At 45.4% G+C, this 15,251-nt stretch overlaps 4 protein-coding genes across 4 annotated transcripts; 1 reads left to right on the top strand and 3 right to left on the bottom strand.

The window, feature by feature from the left end:
• Positions 1–1,366: 1,366 nt before the first annotated feature.
• Positions 1,367–3,352, top strand: K444DRAFT_643350 (general substrate transporter; the record flags this gene model as incomplete). Its single annotated transcript, XM_024884846.1, has 8 exons — positions 1,367–1,584; positions 1,642–1,787; positions 1,836–1,939; positions 1,992–2,423; positions 2,487–2,673; positions 2,728–2,909; positions 2,966–3,056; positions 3,111–3,352. 8 exons carry the CDS (start codon positions 1,367–1,369, stop codon positions 3,350–3,352), a joined length of 1,602 nt encoding a protein of 533 aa, XP_024736463.1.
• Positions 3,353–6,735: 3,383 nt separating this feature from the next.
• Positions 6,736–8,636, bottom strand: K444DRAFT_643349 (carbohydrate-binding module family 35 protein; the record flags this gene model as incomplete). Its single annotated transcript, XM_024884845.1, has 8 exons — positions 6,736–6,983; positions 7,042–7,340; positions 7,437–7,572; positions 7,649–7,834; positions 7,891–7,943; positions 8,010–8,221; positions 8,328–8,480; positions 8,574–8,636. The coding sequence occupies 8 exons, from the start codon at positions 8,634–8,636 to the stop codon at positions 6,736–6,738; spliced, it is 1,350 nt and encodes a 449-aa protein (XP_024736462.1).
• Positions 8,637–9,334: 698 nt separating this feature from the next.
• K444DRAFT_629967 (uncharacterized protein) lies at positions 9,335–9,865 on the bottom strand (the record flags this gene model as incomplete). Its single annotated transcript, XM_024883134.1, has 1 exon — positions 9,335–9,865. The coding sequence occupies one exon, from the start codon at positions 9,863–9,865 to the stop codon at positions 9,335–9,337; it is 531 nt and encodes a 176-aa protein (XP_024736461.1).
• A 1,626-nt stretch (positions 9,866–11,491) lies between these two features.
• On the bottom strand, positions 11,492–14,436 carry K444DRAFT_629966 (uncharacterized protein; the record flags this gene model as incomplete). Its single annotated transcript, XM_024883133.1, has 5 exons — positions 11,492–11,589; positions 11,630–12,934; positions 12,992–13,124; positions 13,178–13,777; positions 13,840–14,436. The coding sequence occupies 5 exons, from the start codon at positions 14,434–14,436 to the stop codon at positions 11,492–11,494; spliced, it is 2,733 nt and encodes a 910-aa protein (XP_024736460.1).
• Positions 14,437–15,251: the final 815 nt, after the last annotated feature.

Here is a 15,251-nt window from a genome sequence, read left to right as displayed (position 1 = left end):
GGGGATTCGGAGGAAGGAAGAATAAATATACTAAGGGCTGAAATAGAGGCAGCCTTGGCTCGCCTAATGTCGATCACGTGAAAGCACCCCCCTCGCCCCTTTCAGACAAGCCGGTTCACTTTTGAAGTTTGAGCAAAAAGCATTTAAGGTAACCAGAGTGGCACTGATTCCCGATGTCCCAAGTCAAGGTAGACGTTCCATTTAGTGAGACCTTTCAATGTCCCAGAAATTGAAAGGCGTCTAAAGAGACTTGAATTTGAATGGTAGATCTTTACCTTAACTCGAGGACCATTTGGAAACCAATAGCCAAATCCCCACCTGACGTATGAACATTGAAATAAGCGCTAAATTTTCCTATACAGAACAAGCATACCTTACCTGGCAATAACGAAAATTGGTGGAAAAGAAACTGGACGAAACACACCATCATGTCCTGATGGGAAGCACTTTGCTGCTGTAAGATTTTATAAAACGACTTCTGGCTGCTAATTTGCGACCCCGGCTTCTGGAAGTCCGATCCTGTTCAAGATTGCGGTAAGAATGAAACTTATGGATGCCTTATGCCAGCTTTCAATTGGGGTAGTTTCGATTTTTGGCGGTAGAGCCAATTGCGTGCCTCTGTGACAGATTCTGCCAGGCGTGAGCCACAAACGACAGCTAGAACCGCCCTTGAACTGGGTGGCCTCCTGACTCTGAGAACACTGATCATTTCAAAAATCGAGAAATCCTACAGCGCGATTTTCAGCCAAAGGGTGGGATGCGGTGAGTAGATCTGATTATCGGGATCCACAATCTAGGTGGGGTTGCCAAGGATGTGTCGGCGCGTCTCTCCTTTTCGATAAGCGAGAGGCTTCCTCCCCAGAGAATCTTCTGCTCTCAGCAAGTTAACGCAACAGAGACCATTTTCTTTAGACACCTTCTAACAATATCTTCTGCACTTCCCATATATAGACCCGCTTCTGAAGTCTTCCACTCCCGTGACTTCACACGTAAGATCTACTCTAGATGTCCACCTGACTTCCGTCTGTGGAAAAGCTAAATCTTGCTGCAGATCCTTGTTCGGTCCCCCAGTCCCCAAATGCACATCTTCCTTGCAATTCCAACTATTTCGTTCCACTTATGGATCCCTTATATGCGCTCCAATCAACACTTCTCCCAACGAAGTGTGTACCCCCAGAAACAATGAACGTGGGAACTCCAGGGCGATTTAGCTCTCCGCATTTGGAATCCGGGGTGTGACATGTCAAGCTCAATAAGGTTTCCGACAGAGTACAAAGTGTCACAGCATTTCCGTTTTCGCAGTGTATCTCCACAGTACTTGATCTAATTTTGTTCGAGGTTCGTTCCCGACTTAGACATTACAACCATGGCTTCTTCGGCTCCAGTTGACGTTGATGGAGCGCTCGCTGGCAGAAAGGCAGGATGGTTCAACGACAAGGGTATAATGAAGGTTAACCTTATTCTCTTCCTCACTATCCTTTCAGGCTATGCCAACGGGTATGATGGTTCGATGATGAATGGATTACAAAGTTTAGATGAATGGAAGGATTACTTCAATCAACCTACCGCCAGCACTCTTGCACTGTAGGTCACCATTCAAACTATTCACGTTCTACTGTCTAAGATAAACATTCTGTACAGATTGAATGCCATCCAACATGTCGGTCAATTGATTGCATTGCCGTTCTGCGCCTATTCTTGTGATCGATTCGGCAGACGTCTCACACTCATCGTCTCCGCTGGCGTGCTTCTCATTGGCGTTGCCCTCCAAGCAGCTGCTCAAAACAGTGAGATCACAGCCAACCAACTTCACTATTTTTACTGATTCAAGCTAGTTGGAATGTTCGTTTTCGCTCGTGCCCTTATCGGTTTTGCAATTGCTTTCAACTTCACTGCTGCACCACTTCTCATCATGGAACTTGCATTTCCAACCCAGAAGGTTCCGTTTACTTTCCCCCTCGGCGGAAATTCCAACTGACTCAGGACAATAGTCTGCACTCGTCGGATTCTTCAATGCCCAATGGAACTCTGGTGCGATCGTCGCCGCATGGACAACGTATGGAACCTTCCGAATCCAGAGTTCATGGGCATGGAGGATTCCCTCTGCCCTTCAGGCTTTATCAAGCGTGATCCAAATCCTCGGATATTTCACGATTGTCGAATCTCCACGTTGGCTCATCTCCAAAGATCGCGATGATGAAGCTCGTAAGATCATAACAAAGTATCATGCAAATGGCAATCCCAACGATCCACTCGTCAGTGTAGAGATGAACGAGATCCGGGAAGCGCTTCGAATTGACAACGATGTTGCGAAGAATACCTCTTTCTTGTCTTTCCTTCACTCTAAGGGAAATCGACTTCGATTAGTGATTCTCGTGGTTGTGGGATTTTTCTCCCAATGGAGTGGGAACGGTCTGATTTCTGTAAGTTCTTGGAATCCTCCCAGCAGTGTCTGGTGGGATAAATTGTGCTCACACATCATACAGTACTACTTAACATTGATTCTGGATTCCATCGGATATAAAGCTGAAAGCACGCAAACTCTTATAAATGCCGTACTTGCTCTCTGGTCTTTGTTCTCCACTGCCTTTGTTGCGTTTTTCATGGTTGATAGATTCCCTCGACGAACACTATTCCTCGTATCTACTACTGGAATGTTGATCTCTTTCGTTGGTGAGTGAACAGAGTCGAAATAATTCATTTGGTGGAAGTTGACTTGAGCGCCAGTCTGGACTGCCCTCGAAGCTTCATACGAAAAGCAAGTTGACGCTGGCGGAGTCGTGAATACTGGATACGCGAAAGGAGTTCTCGCAATGATCGTTCTGTATAATACATCATTCAACATTGGATGGACACCACTGCAAGTCACTTATGTCTGCGAGATCTTGCCTTACAACCTCAGAGCAAGAGTATACTTCCGTCTCCCTCATTCTACAGTCTTGTCAGCCGTGTTGACAATATCCAGGGTCTTGTTTTGTACAGCTTCGCGGTCGCGCTGGCACTGATCTTCAACCAATACGTCAATCCGATTGCTTTGGCCAAACTTAAGTGGCATTGTTAGTCTCCTCAAGCCTCTTATTTCAGCTTCCAAGGGCTAACAGAAATCTCAGATTACATTGTGTACGACGTGTGGTTGCTGGTCGAGTTGGTTGTCGTTTACTTCCTCTTCATCGAAACCAGCGGCTCTTCACTCGAAGAGATCTCTCTCTTAATCGATGGCCCAGAACTCAAAGCAAAGATGGTTGATAATGTTGCTCAAGCAACGGCAATTAACTTCCCAGAGGAAAAGCAAGCTGGCATGGGAATTGAACACAAGGAGATGAGGGAGGCAGCTGACAGAGAGGTAGCATAGTTGACTAAGTTGACTTGTGGGAGACTCGACTCAAGTCAAGGCTCTCAGAATAGCTTGGAAGGTCGTCAGAGAATGGGATGCGTGAGATGTCGTAGGTTTGGAGGAGGCTTGATGAGTGAACATGAAAAGGAGAGCAGTACATGCAATTTAAACAATTCGAACTTCCTAATATCTTACAAACTCTTCGAGATAGATTCAATGTGTGGGTGCCCCTGCGAACCCCTATAGATCCCTACTCAGCTCGCGTAGCATTCCAAAACCAGGATTGTCCGCCCAAAGTAGTAATTTCCGTGCACGATTAAGGTTAACTCTCTTATATATACATATATATTAGCACCTTTCCAGGGCCTCCCTAAAAGGGTGCTTATGCGAATGAAAATTTGGTTCCATTTTAGCCCTCTTCCCCCTCTCTTGAGGAGGCCAGTTTTTATAATTTTTGTCGTGAAATAAGACTTTCTTTTTCTACTACATTTTAGCCCCTAGAGCGCGTATATAAAAGCGATCAAGAAGCCCGTCCCTCTCAGTTCAAAGGTACTCTCTAGTTCATGAATTCATTGCAAGAAATTGAGGTCTTTGTCTTTAACATTGACTGAATAAGTCAGTGACGAATCCATTGTGCTCTAAAAGGAAACTTAGAAGATCAGGCATTGATATTTCTAATTGGCAGGTGCTACCTACCAGTTAAGGCCACGCATGTATACCTAGTTTCTCTCGTTGCATAGACTCTGCTTTCGTATGGTTTCTATGTGCGACACCGATGTCCTTAGAGGCGGAAACTTCAGAGGCATACATAAGGACCTGTCGTGCCAGCCCGTGGAGGCTGGAGGGTTACTGGAGGTTCTTACCGCCTCTGATTCTGGTTATACAGACCAACAAGGCCAACTCTATTAGTTTCGCCAGAGTCCATCCCTCCCGGCTTCCCACATCGTTCAATCTTTGAGTAATGTTCTCCCACCCCAACCAATATCCTACGCCAAGGGGCCGGCGGTAGTGAGCCCTCTGGTAATAGAGGTCATGGAACGAGTTAATCTCACCATTTGGCCAGTGAACCATTTCTTCTCTTAAGTCGAAGTTGATTGATATCGGTTGGCGAAGAGTCCTTTAAGGAGTAAATATGTTTGAAGTAATGAAAGATGATAGACTGAGAGGGAAAATGAGATTATTCATAATCTCCAGAAGCAGCTATCTTCTTCTCCCTATTTCGGTACATGCGTGATTTAAATTTACAGGTTCGTGGAAAAGTGATTGGCATTCATGTTCTGAAATTAGAAGGATTCACTGCCTGGCTGCAACTCTTCGCAACATTTACTTTTGGCCCCGAGACTCTATATTCGCCTCAGATTTTGCAGGAAAGCTTAGGAGAATATTGAGTCCAACTAGTAGTAATTAATAAAGTATTCTCTACTGCAGTTAGTTACGCACAGCAAAGAATGAAAAGAAGATGAGCTGCTTTTGCAAGTAGTGATTGTCCCGCCGGTAATCGACTCGTTACGGTTTTGTATATGTTAAAGTGTGCTCATGATAGCCATCGTATTTGCAATACTTGCATGTTTTCAAGGTGGACGGTTTCTGACAGTTATGTTCGTGATACACCCTGCGGCTTTGGGCGTGATTGTTACCGGACACGGAGTTCTTATGACGCCGGTCACTACTTATAGTAGACAACTTGCATCGACTTCGCGAGGAAACAATTAGAACCACGGGGAAAAGCATGTTTGCTCAGAATCTCCTCGAGTCCATAACTTCGTACAACTTTGACCACCTACTTTTCCATACTTCCACCGCTAACGTTCAAAGACCCAAACTCAAACTACAACTAAAGCATCTACAGGGAAGAAAAGTACTTGTACACAACCAACCGGAACTCATCAAGAGCCTAGAGAATACCAGGATCCTTCTCCTTTTCAACGAGACTCCAAGAAACATGTGCAAGGTTTACATTATGAGGTTTGGTTGCCGCCACAAAAGCCGCAACCAGGGCGTTGGCAAATACATATATGACATTTGCCCATTCGCGAAGAGTCGAGGATTAGATCCTTCGGAGTGTGGTTACTATACGGGAATCCAATTTCTTGAAAGTCCATATCTGTGCGAGAACTGCATGGTTGCTGAACTTTGATGTAAGTAGAAGTTGAGGACGACTATGTGGATGCGCGGCTAACATTTCAAGGATATCACAGACAGGTTCTGGATAGGCTGGAATGGAGGAACAAGATTTCCTGAGCGAGTTTGGAGTGCCATGGTCCTGCGCTGTCGCGCAACTCCTCGGGACTCCCTCGATGACTCGATCACAGAAACATTTTCCAGGATATATTCTGGTGCACAACTCCTCACACAGCCGTTGCACAAATCACGAATATGTCTGCCAGTCTCCGAAGTGGAGTTTCCGACTCCTATGTTTCAGTCAATAGATCAGGCAAGACAATATTTGCACCTGTTGCTAAGCCACATTTTCCATTTGACCGAGCAGGCAAGGCAGCAGGGGAAATCCACAGCTGGATCTTCTCTAGAACTAGTTGGCCACCAGCGCGGTATTCAAGCAAAGCTTTCTTCCTTGCTCCGTACCTACATTGCTTCCAAAGCTAGTTTCCTTGCTCACCCACCCCCCCCCCCCCCCCCCCCCTTCGAAGTGGCTTCGCTTATGGGCTGCTACGTCTCTACCACACCATGGCCTCCATCAGGGCACACACTTGCCTTTCCTCAGCGGAGGAACGAATCTGCGACTCTCATACCAACGACTTCATCGCCATGATAATGAAGTCCATAAATATTAGAAGCACTGCACGAGCATAACATCGAAAATCGAAAACGACGATAGATGTGGGTTGGATTCTGCCGCTTTATTGCATTGCGATAAAATTACGAATCCACCGGATAAGGCTGCAGGCTGTCAAACTACTTGAATCTACGAGACCTTTGCATAGGGAGGGAATTTTAGATGCTTAAATGGCGACTAATATTGCTCAGAAGGTGATAGAGATTGAGGGGAGCGACTTCTATGAGCATACGCAGACGGCTGATAACTTTGAGTTTCCCAGTCAATCTCAGGAGCAGAACTTCTTATTGCCAGTGCTATCTGGCTCGCGTCGGGCACATGAAGTCCGAGTGGTGTTGCCGGATGACTCAATAGGGAGGATTGTATTGTCTTGCAGGCAGAAGCAAAGCAACGGTCGCGTGCACAGGAGAGGGCATGAGTATGATGAGTTTTCCAAATATTTCATGAAGAAAGGGGGAAAATTAGTACTAAGAGACTGCAAGCGTGTAGAGTAAACAGAAAGAAGAAAAGATCCAAGCCGCTGTCAGCACCATGACACACACTCCCTGCAACCTTCCCTTTTTTCACCCCAGGTTTTCAACCCCACCATTCAACCAAGACTTTCTCTCTATGATACAGGAACCATCAATCTATCGATATCGGGTGCCCAACCTGAATTATACGCTTCAAACACGATCGTATTTCCCGTCCCCGCATTCAGCGGAACTGTCAACGTGCTCGTGCCCGGAACCCCGCCCGTAGTTGGCAAGAAGGCGATGACTTTACTCACTCCGTTGGCGACCACATTTGCATATCGCTGCGTTGAGTCGCCGTTGTTATGGTGGATGCGGATGGTGGTTGTCGTTGAGACCGTGCCTGTACCCGTCATCAGCCTAGAGATGGAGAGGATTGAGTAAACAAAACTACGACGTACTTGAGATCCCCTTAAAAGTTAATGTCCCACCCGGGGAGGGTCCCCCAATATATCCAATATCGCTCGCGTTCGAACAACTCGAGCAAGTCAATATTCTCGCCCCACCAGCCCAGGAATTAGTAGATGATTCAGCCTCGGGCGTTGTTTCAGAGGGACCGGTGGTCCATGTTCCGGCTGCGATGTTGAGGATCCAATTTACTTCATTGTGGAGTGCAGCTGTTGGGCCGGAGATGGTGAGGGGAAGCCAAACATAGGTTGATGTCATAAGGTTTGTAGATTGCCAACGGTCGCCCATGTACCTGGATGAAAGTCAGAATTACTCTGTCTGAGTGAAATACGGATTTGAAATACGGATTTCGATTGTGGCGAGGAGGTGAGAGGAGAGGAATACATACATCACTACACCATTGATGTTTACGATTGCTGCTGTCTGACTTGAGAAGGTGTTCGAACCCGCAGTAGCGAAATCGGCCCACGCTGACCAAGGCCCAGCCAGCGAAGTTGCTGTGCAGTAGATATTATCATTTGGTGCTGTCTGTCATCAGTATCTTTTTTTCCATGATTCAAAAATGCCTGTTAAAGGAGTAGAAGATGAGAATAAACTTACACCATCCACTCTCATGACTAGCAAACATAAAATATGTACTCCCGCTCTTGTACAAAGCTGGGGCTTCATAATCTTGTGCATATAGATAAGTAGCCGATACCACGCTTAAGTAATCGGCAGAGAGAAGGTCGATTCGAAGTCCATTAGCGCGGTCTTCAGTCAAGAGATAACCGGTCCCGTCGGTGTCTGAGGTGATTTCCAGTTAGCAGCTGTTCCGTAGCATCCCGTGACTGAGTTCTCGCCTTTAAACACATTCAAATCTCGACTTTGAAAGCCTAGAGGTTGACTCGCGCCCCTGGATTCATGCATCAGTTTATAAATCGACAATCTTCATTTCCGAGTCTTACTCGAAGAGACTCACAAATAAGTATAGTCCCCACAAATACTAGCAGAGGTTGCAACACCCGCTCTCGCCTCTGCATAGCTCGAATCATCGATGTGCATCCACATGACATATTTGCTCGTTGCATCATTGTAAAGGACGTGTGGACGTTCCACTACACGATTTGGCCCAAGGTCACCGGAGCTTTGGAGGGTTAAGAGTTCGCTCACGAAAGTCCATTGGACAAGATCCTGGGAACATAGAAGGTTAGGCTTGCTGCGCAAGTGTTTGTGCATGTGGGAGTGAAATGAGGGAAGGGGAAGCAAAGGAAATTGCGAGGAGGGTAAACAAACTCACAGTGCTGGAATAGCAATTGATGCTCTGGAAAGCACTACCAGCTAGTTTATTCTCTCCGATAAGGTAGAAAACATTATCGACTTCGACAATGCCTCCGCCGTGGGCTTGCATATGTTGATTTGTTCCCGCAGTGGTTATTGTGGAGCCCGGAATCTAGGAGTTTTCACTCAGCCACCAATTTTATTCGGAGGGGCACACAGCCATATGCTAATGATAAGAGACTTTTCTAATTGGAGAGACTCTCACAATTTGAAGAGATGCTACCGTAAACGTGGCCATGAAGCCGATCTGGAAAAACAAGGACAACATCTTCGAGTTTGAATATAAGGCGCCGAGTGAAAGATTCTGGTAAGAAAACTATTTACCTTAATGCAAGTGGACTTTACTTATGCCATTTCTGAATATCATAGCAAGACCGGATTAGAACATGTGCTGAAAACAGGAATGACTGGATGGAAGAACATATCCCTGGCCAGATCGGACCTCGCCCCACTTGAGCTTAATTCCCCGGATTATCTCCCGGATTTGGGCTTACGACTGATCATGCGCCAATATGAGCATCGCTTGATGGAAATAATGGGTACTAGCTTCCCCGATGCTTTGTCCGAGAATCCGTGGGCCTCCTTTTCTATTATTTTACAGGTTTGGAAGGGCTGACGAACAGGACGGCTTCCCCGTTCATCCCCGGGTGGAATCGCACCAATCAGGAAGCAAGCAGATAGTGGAATCTTATACCTTGACGCAAGTCTTCTGATAGCTGAGATGATCAACAATTCTCTAGGAACTTAGCCTAGGATTCAAGAGCCACCGATCATCAAGGCTAGGTTGTTCAGATTGAGTTTTTTCCCTAAAAGCTAAATAGATTTGAAGGGTTCTTGAGTTAAGAGGCTTTGAATAATCCTTGCTTGATGGCAGTAAAGGCTGAGGATCGGCTGGCTCATCCATGCGTTGTGGCATAGGCTACCATGATATTTTCTTGATACGATTTGAAAGTAGATGCTTTTATTTTAGAGATCCCTCCTCATCGACAGCACATGCCCTGCAGCCCACGAACTCGCCCTCGATAATTCCTCCGGCCACACCACAGCCATATCATCAGATGCGCCACCCATAGAACCAGATTTTGAGCTCAATCTAGTTCTACTGTCTCCAGTCCCATACTGGCTGTGCCGCAGCCTTTGTTCTTTGACTTTCAGCAGTAAATACTCTTGAAAGCTTTGTGCCTCATTCGCGGCGGCTTTTAAGTCTTCCGGACTCATATTACCATCTGCTCCTACTCTCGTGTATGAAATACTTTGTGCGGTGTTGAGGGTGTTCCGGATCTCCCTCCCGTTCATATTAATTTTCGCACATCTGTCTAATTGGGCAAGGAGAGCATTTTTGCTAGAGCGTTTGAGTCCCAGTTTCTCATTGTTGAACCAGTTCTCCCAGATAATTCTACGATGTCCCTCGTCCAGAACGCCCATGTGGATTGCTACTTGAATACGCGACATGAACGCTGCGTCGATGGTACCGATACGGTTGGTCGTCAGAAACATGATGCCTTCGAAGTATTCAAGCTGGCTTAGAAAAGCTAGTGTGGCACATCTCAGTTGCAGGTCATCGATCCAGGGTAATCATACTTACTTGCCACGACTGCATTTCTTTGAAAGTCTTCGATGGATCTTGCTTCTAGAACAACATCTGCTTCATCCATAATAAGATAATATAAGTAACTAAAATAAATAAGCTATAAAGTAATACTTATAAATATAACTAATTTCAAGAAATAATTCTAATAAGAAATTAATTAATATTATTCTTTAAAGCTATATATATCTTTTTATATCTTTTATAATATTTAGCTAAATATATAAAGCTCTTTACTTAATTAAGAAATATAATCCAATATAATTTATATAATTCTAGTATAAATAGTACTTAAAATTTGCTTATATTATATTTATTATATTTATTATATTTATTACTAGCTACTTTCTAAAAAGCATTAAATTAGTTTATTTAAGAATTATAATTCTTTAAAATAATAATCTTTATTATAGCTTCTGCTATAATTGCTATTAAATAATAAGAATAAAGTTTATTAATTAATTAATAATAAAGAAATGCAATTATCGAAGGAGTTAATTAAATAAGCTCTTAAATACTCTTTGCGGCATGTGACGGCAGGAACAAAGCAATGGAATAATGCTCAAAGATCTATGATTCCAATGTCCTACAGAATCTAAAGCTAAGGAGAGAAGGAGTGAGGTGTGGCAGTGGATAAGTAGGTATGGCCAAAACCACTGGAACGCCGAGCTTTGGAAGCGAGCTTGATTTGAACCATAGCTTGGAACCTTAGCTAAAACCAACCCCTTTGGCTGAAACCACCTCCGTATCAATCATGTAACACCAGCCGTTACACGGCATGCCAATTATAAGTATATTAGTGCGAGGCCAGGCTTATAACTAATATATGCAGAATAGGGAATAGTATTTAGAGTAAAAGAGTTAATTAAAGCTAGCTAGAAAAGAGCTTTAGTAAAGTGTCAGAACTCTAGAATATGAGTATATAGAGCTTGACTAAGCGGAGCGATCGCGCTATATCCAAAAGAGAGATTGTACTGCAATATTACTATAACAAAAAATAAGGATATATAGGGATTAGCTTGCTTAGGAACGATTGGATCGTGTAACGGCGGGATTAAGGCAATGGTACAAAGGCTTAAAGATCCGAGAAAATCCCATATTGAGAATACTAAGCTAAAGAGAAGAAGGAGAGAGAGAGGGAAGAAGGAGGGGATAAAGGGAGGGAAATACTAGCTAAAACCACTGAAACGCCGGCTAGCTAGGTGAAACTAGTCATATGACAGCCACCCCCCTTTGGCCCCAGCCAGCGCCGTCACAGATCGATCCATTACTATCCGTTCCTGACCAATACTGACCCCCGGAACATCCTGGAACGCTCTATTCGGTACGGAACCTCGCCAAGCCTGGGGAGAAGGTCGTCTTCATGCACTGTTTCCGTCGGCATAACCACATCGTTCGAAGTCGCCTTGGCGCATGTATCGAAGCTTACAGGTGCATTAAAATTTGCCGTTGCGTGTGCTGGTAGTGCAGTGACAGAAGTCAGCCGTCGAAACTGAATCGGAACTGGACGGTATCGGCTGAAGGGCACGTCGGCACTAATCATCTTCAGCGCCAGTGCATTGAACTTGGGGAACAGAACTACCCACGTTGATCTCCTTCTGGCGACCTTTTGGGCAAGCACCAACTTCCCGAACTTTGGCAACTTCAAGTTTTCTCGCAGCGTAATTACTAACCATCTGAATTCAGTGATCCGGCTGAATCCTGTGAGGATTCCTTGTGCGATGCTATTGTAAGGTCCGATATATCACCGCCCTTCTTCAGCCATAAAATGGCTTTCATAGTGGTGCTTATTCCACGCAAAGCCTCCACAAGCTCACTTGGATTGCTCTTTACCCACTCATTAAACTCAAATAGATCCTTCGTGAGGTCTTTTGTGTCAGTGTAAGCCTCTCCTCTGGATGTAAAAGAGGCATGCATGATTTCGCCAGCTTTTCGAAGCACAGCAAAGAACAGTAACTCTCTGTGAAATCCAGCCTGGGCGAGGAGCTGATCTTGCAATAGTGTGGTGGTTGTAAGGTTGTGGAATTTTTGGCTGAGCTCAATAGCAAACCTCAGACAGGTCCGAAAGGATTGATAAAAGATAGTCATCTTATGTAGCAAGCTCACATTGTCCAGATGCCAGCTTCCCAACATTGTATTCATGATTTTGTGAGCAACCTCAGGAGACAAGACCATGATTCCAGATTCGCTGTGAAAGTAGCGCAAATTTTTTTTTGAGGAAAATCCAAACCAATTTAAGATGCCAGCGGGTATGGTATCGGAGATCCAGCCACAGCAGCAGCGATTTGTATCGTGGTGACGATCAGTACTATTGGAGCGGCTAAGCAGGCACGAGGTAGAATCCAGGCTACTGGGGTCCAGATGTCGCAGTGTTGCTCCTTCTACCTCTTGCAATAAGCCATAAACATAAGAAGAGTCTCGATAATGAGGTGGTAAACAGCAAGATGTCTCCTTGTTATAGCCAATCATCTGCGCCAGCCCCAAATTTTTGAGTTTCTTCCCAGGCTTCTTTGGAGGAAGAAAATCAAGAACACTAGTGCAAAACACCTGCAATCGACTTTTGATAGCCATTTGTAGCTGGTCTGCTAATGTAGCATCCAGTCTTTGTGTCGACCCAAGGCGCTGAACCTCTTCAAATATAAGAATAAGAATAAAGGTGAGACTTCTCTTGTCGACCGACTGCGCATCTTCAAATATCCTGAAAACCATGGCTAGAAATTGCACCTCCCACTTTTCGAAAAGACCAACAGCCTCACGGAGCTCAGGTGCCAAGTAGAGTAAAGACTCTTTCCACTGAACGGTGACGTGAATATAAATCCACAAATCCAAGATGCTATTGCCGCCGGGACGCAACGCTATGAGTCTCATCCTCTGATACTCGAGGCAATCCATGACGGCGACTAGGTTGTTCCGTGACGTTACGCTCTGCGCTCTGAAAATGGACTTGATCTCAGAAACTGATGGATATTGTGACATATCTACAACAGATTCAGCCCGTGTATATAATCTGAAGGGGAAAAAAGGGAAGATCCTACCTAAGGGCGAACTGAATAGGTCATAATCTGTCAACTTCCACCTGATCGTACAAGTCCACCTGAAATTGGTTGAATCGTAACTTCGGTTTTGCCAGTACTGTTGGCACGTGTCGCAAGGGCGTTCACCGGAGCACTAAGAGGTATATGAGCATCGAATAGAAAGGAGGTCCCTAACTAGCAAACTACCTTTCTTCTGTTAACAACGCAATATAGACAAGATCCGCCTGCCTTAATAACATCCTTCCTATTCTCCTTTTGAGATTTCGTACGGTTGCGTTTTATCGGAGGGCCTTCGCAAAATGATAATACACTAAGGTGAGGTTCGGGTACTCCAGAACTCTTCGAAAGTTGGCGAATAACAGATAGTTCTTGGTGCTGGTTTGCCTCAGGAGATCGCTGTCTCTTGCGGTTAGTTTTGCTAAGGTTCTGGCGAGAAGGCCCTTGATAGGGTAAGGATGGAGTAGAGGCCGACTGGGTTGGATCTAGACTCTGTCTGTCTGGCAGCACAGCCGATACTGGATTCATGGAGGGCTGGTCTAAGGAAGAATTCGGTATACTTTGTACTCCGAATTGTGGCTGGCTGGCGATGTCGGAATATGGTGGCCCAAGAACACTGTGGGCCGGAAGATCGGCGGATTCGGACGATAAAAGGTCCACCGGAGTTGCACCAAGCTGGTCATTAGAAACAGGATATAGCATATCAACAAAATCAGCGCTAGAATTGTTGATAGATTGTGTATAAGGTTGACGCGCATATTTGCTGCTTGTGTGTGCTAATTCTGTAGACTATGTTTGAAATGTGAATTAGCGAGCCTTAAATGGTAAACTCTCTAGAACAATGTGCTTACGAAGGTATCACTTGTCTGGCCGTTATCGCTGGTCATTCCACCACGACTAGCTGGACTAGTTCCTAAGACCATACTGCCCCCGAAAGCACCGGGATTCTGGTTGTCTTGAGAAACAAAACAAGTGGAAAGCGGAGTTTGCGGTTTTATCGATGATCTCTGGCGTAGTTCTTGGCGTCTCTGCTTGAGCGCCTCAAGACTAAGTCGGAGCTCGATGTTTTCGATTTGACGGTCGAGTTCTTGTAACTCGTCAGATGGATTGTTGGGATTTGCCAATTCAACTTGTTGCTGGGAAAGGGCATTCCTCGTCTCGATGGGTTGCGATGGCGCCATATGAGGGTCAATCATTGGATTCTCGAAGTCTCTTAGAATATCCGGATCTGGAGGTGGCATGCCAAAATCAGATTCTTGCCCATTGTAAGCCTCCCATGGCGTCACAACATCAGAGTGTCCAGTGCCTGACGATGGCTGCGGCGCCGGCTCGGGGTTGGGTACATCGTTAGAGTTTGGCAATGGCTCAGCGTAATAGTCCCTCCACTCAAAGAATTCATCAAGGTGGCCATTATCGGGATGATCGCCATGGCTCTGTGGATCAGCCATTGCGGTAGATCAGACTGAGAAACTGAAGGAGACGAGGAGTATCGAAAAGGCCTGGCCAGCAAAACTCATGAAGCAGGTAGATAGTGGAAAGTACCCGTATCAAAGAATCGAGGGGAAGTTGATGATCTGTGGTCTGCGATCTGTGTCATTCAACGTTCAAAATTGTTGTTGTTGCGGTTGCAGCTGCAATTGGATGCCTGACGGAAAGCTCTGGTGTCACGTGTGTGCCAAGCCCTTCCCGCAACCCCTTTTGAGTCTTCCACAACTCGAATATGGAATAGTGATTTGATACATATCCTCCCATCCTTGATGTATACACACCTCGCATCCTTTCCGCAAGCCTAATTGAGCTGTCGGCAGCGTCGATAGCGCTGATGATAACAATGTACCGCCACTGTTGAATGAGTTAAAGCTACGGCGAATTGTTGTTTTTGAGCAGGATGTAGCTTACAAATAGTTCCAACGAAAACGACCCAAAAAACACCACGCCTTGGTAGCGACAACGCCATGAAGCCATTTTCCGACCCCTGGTCGCGCTCAGATATTCTCTCTCTGCTCCAGCTGATCACGACGATTATCATATGTATCATCAGTTGTATTTGGCGCTTGATAATTCAACGTAGTAAGTGAAAGCGGTGTTATTGCTTGACCAAAAACTTGTCAAGGTCCTAATTATATCCTAGTGTGTCGTTCTAGCCCGTCGGACAACTCAGCATAGTGAGACGTGCTCAGAGGAGACCTACCTACTTTACCGAGACCGTTCGCCATCTCGGCCCGGCCCAATTCCTTCATGGGTACAGCTCACCCAAACACCG

This window comes from Hyaloscypha bicolor, assembly GCF_002865645.1.
Source record: "Hyaloscypha bicolor E unplaced genomic scaffold K444scaffold_83, whole genome shotgun sequence".
In the NCBI taxonomy this organism is placed as follows: domain Eukaryota; kingdom Fungi; phylum Ascomycota; class Leotiomycetes; order Helotiales; family Hyaloscyphaceae; genus Hyaloscypha; species Hyaloscypha bicolor.
The sequence above is the reverse complement of the archived record's forward strand: the minus strand, read 5'-3'. Positions and strand labels throughout refer to the sequence as shown.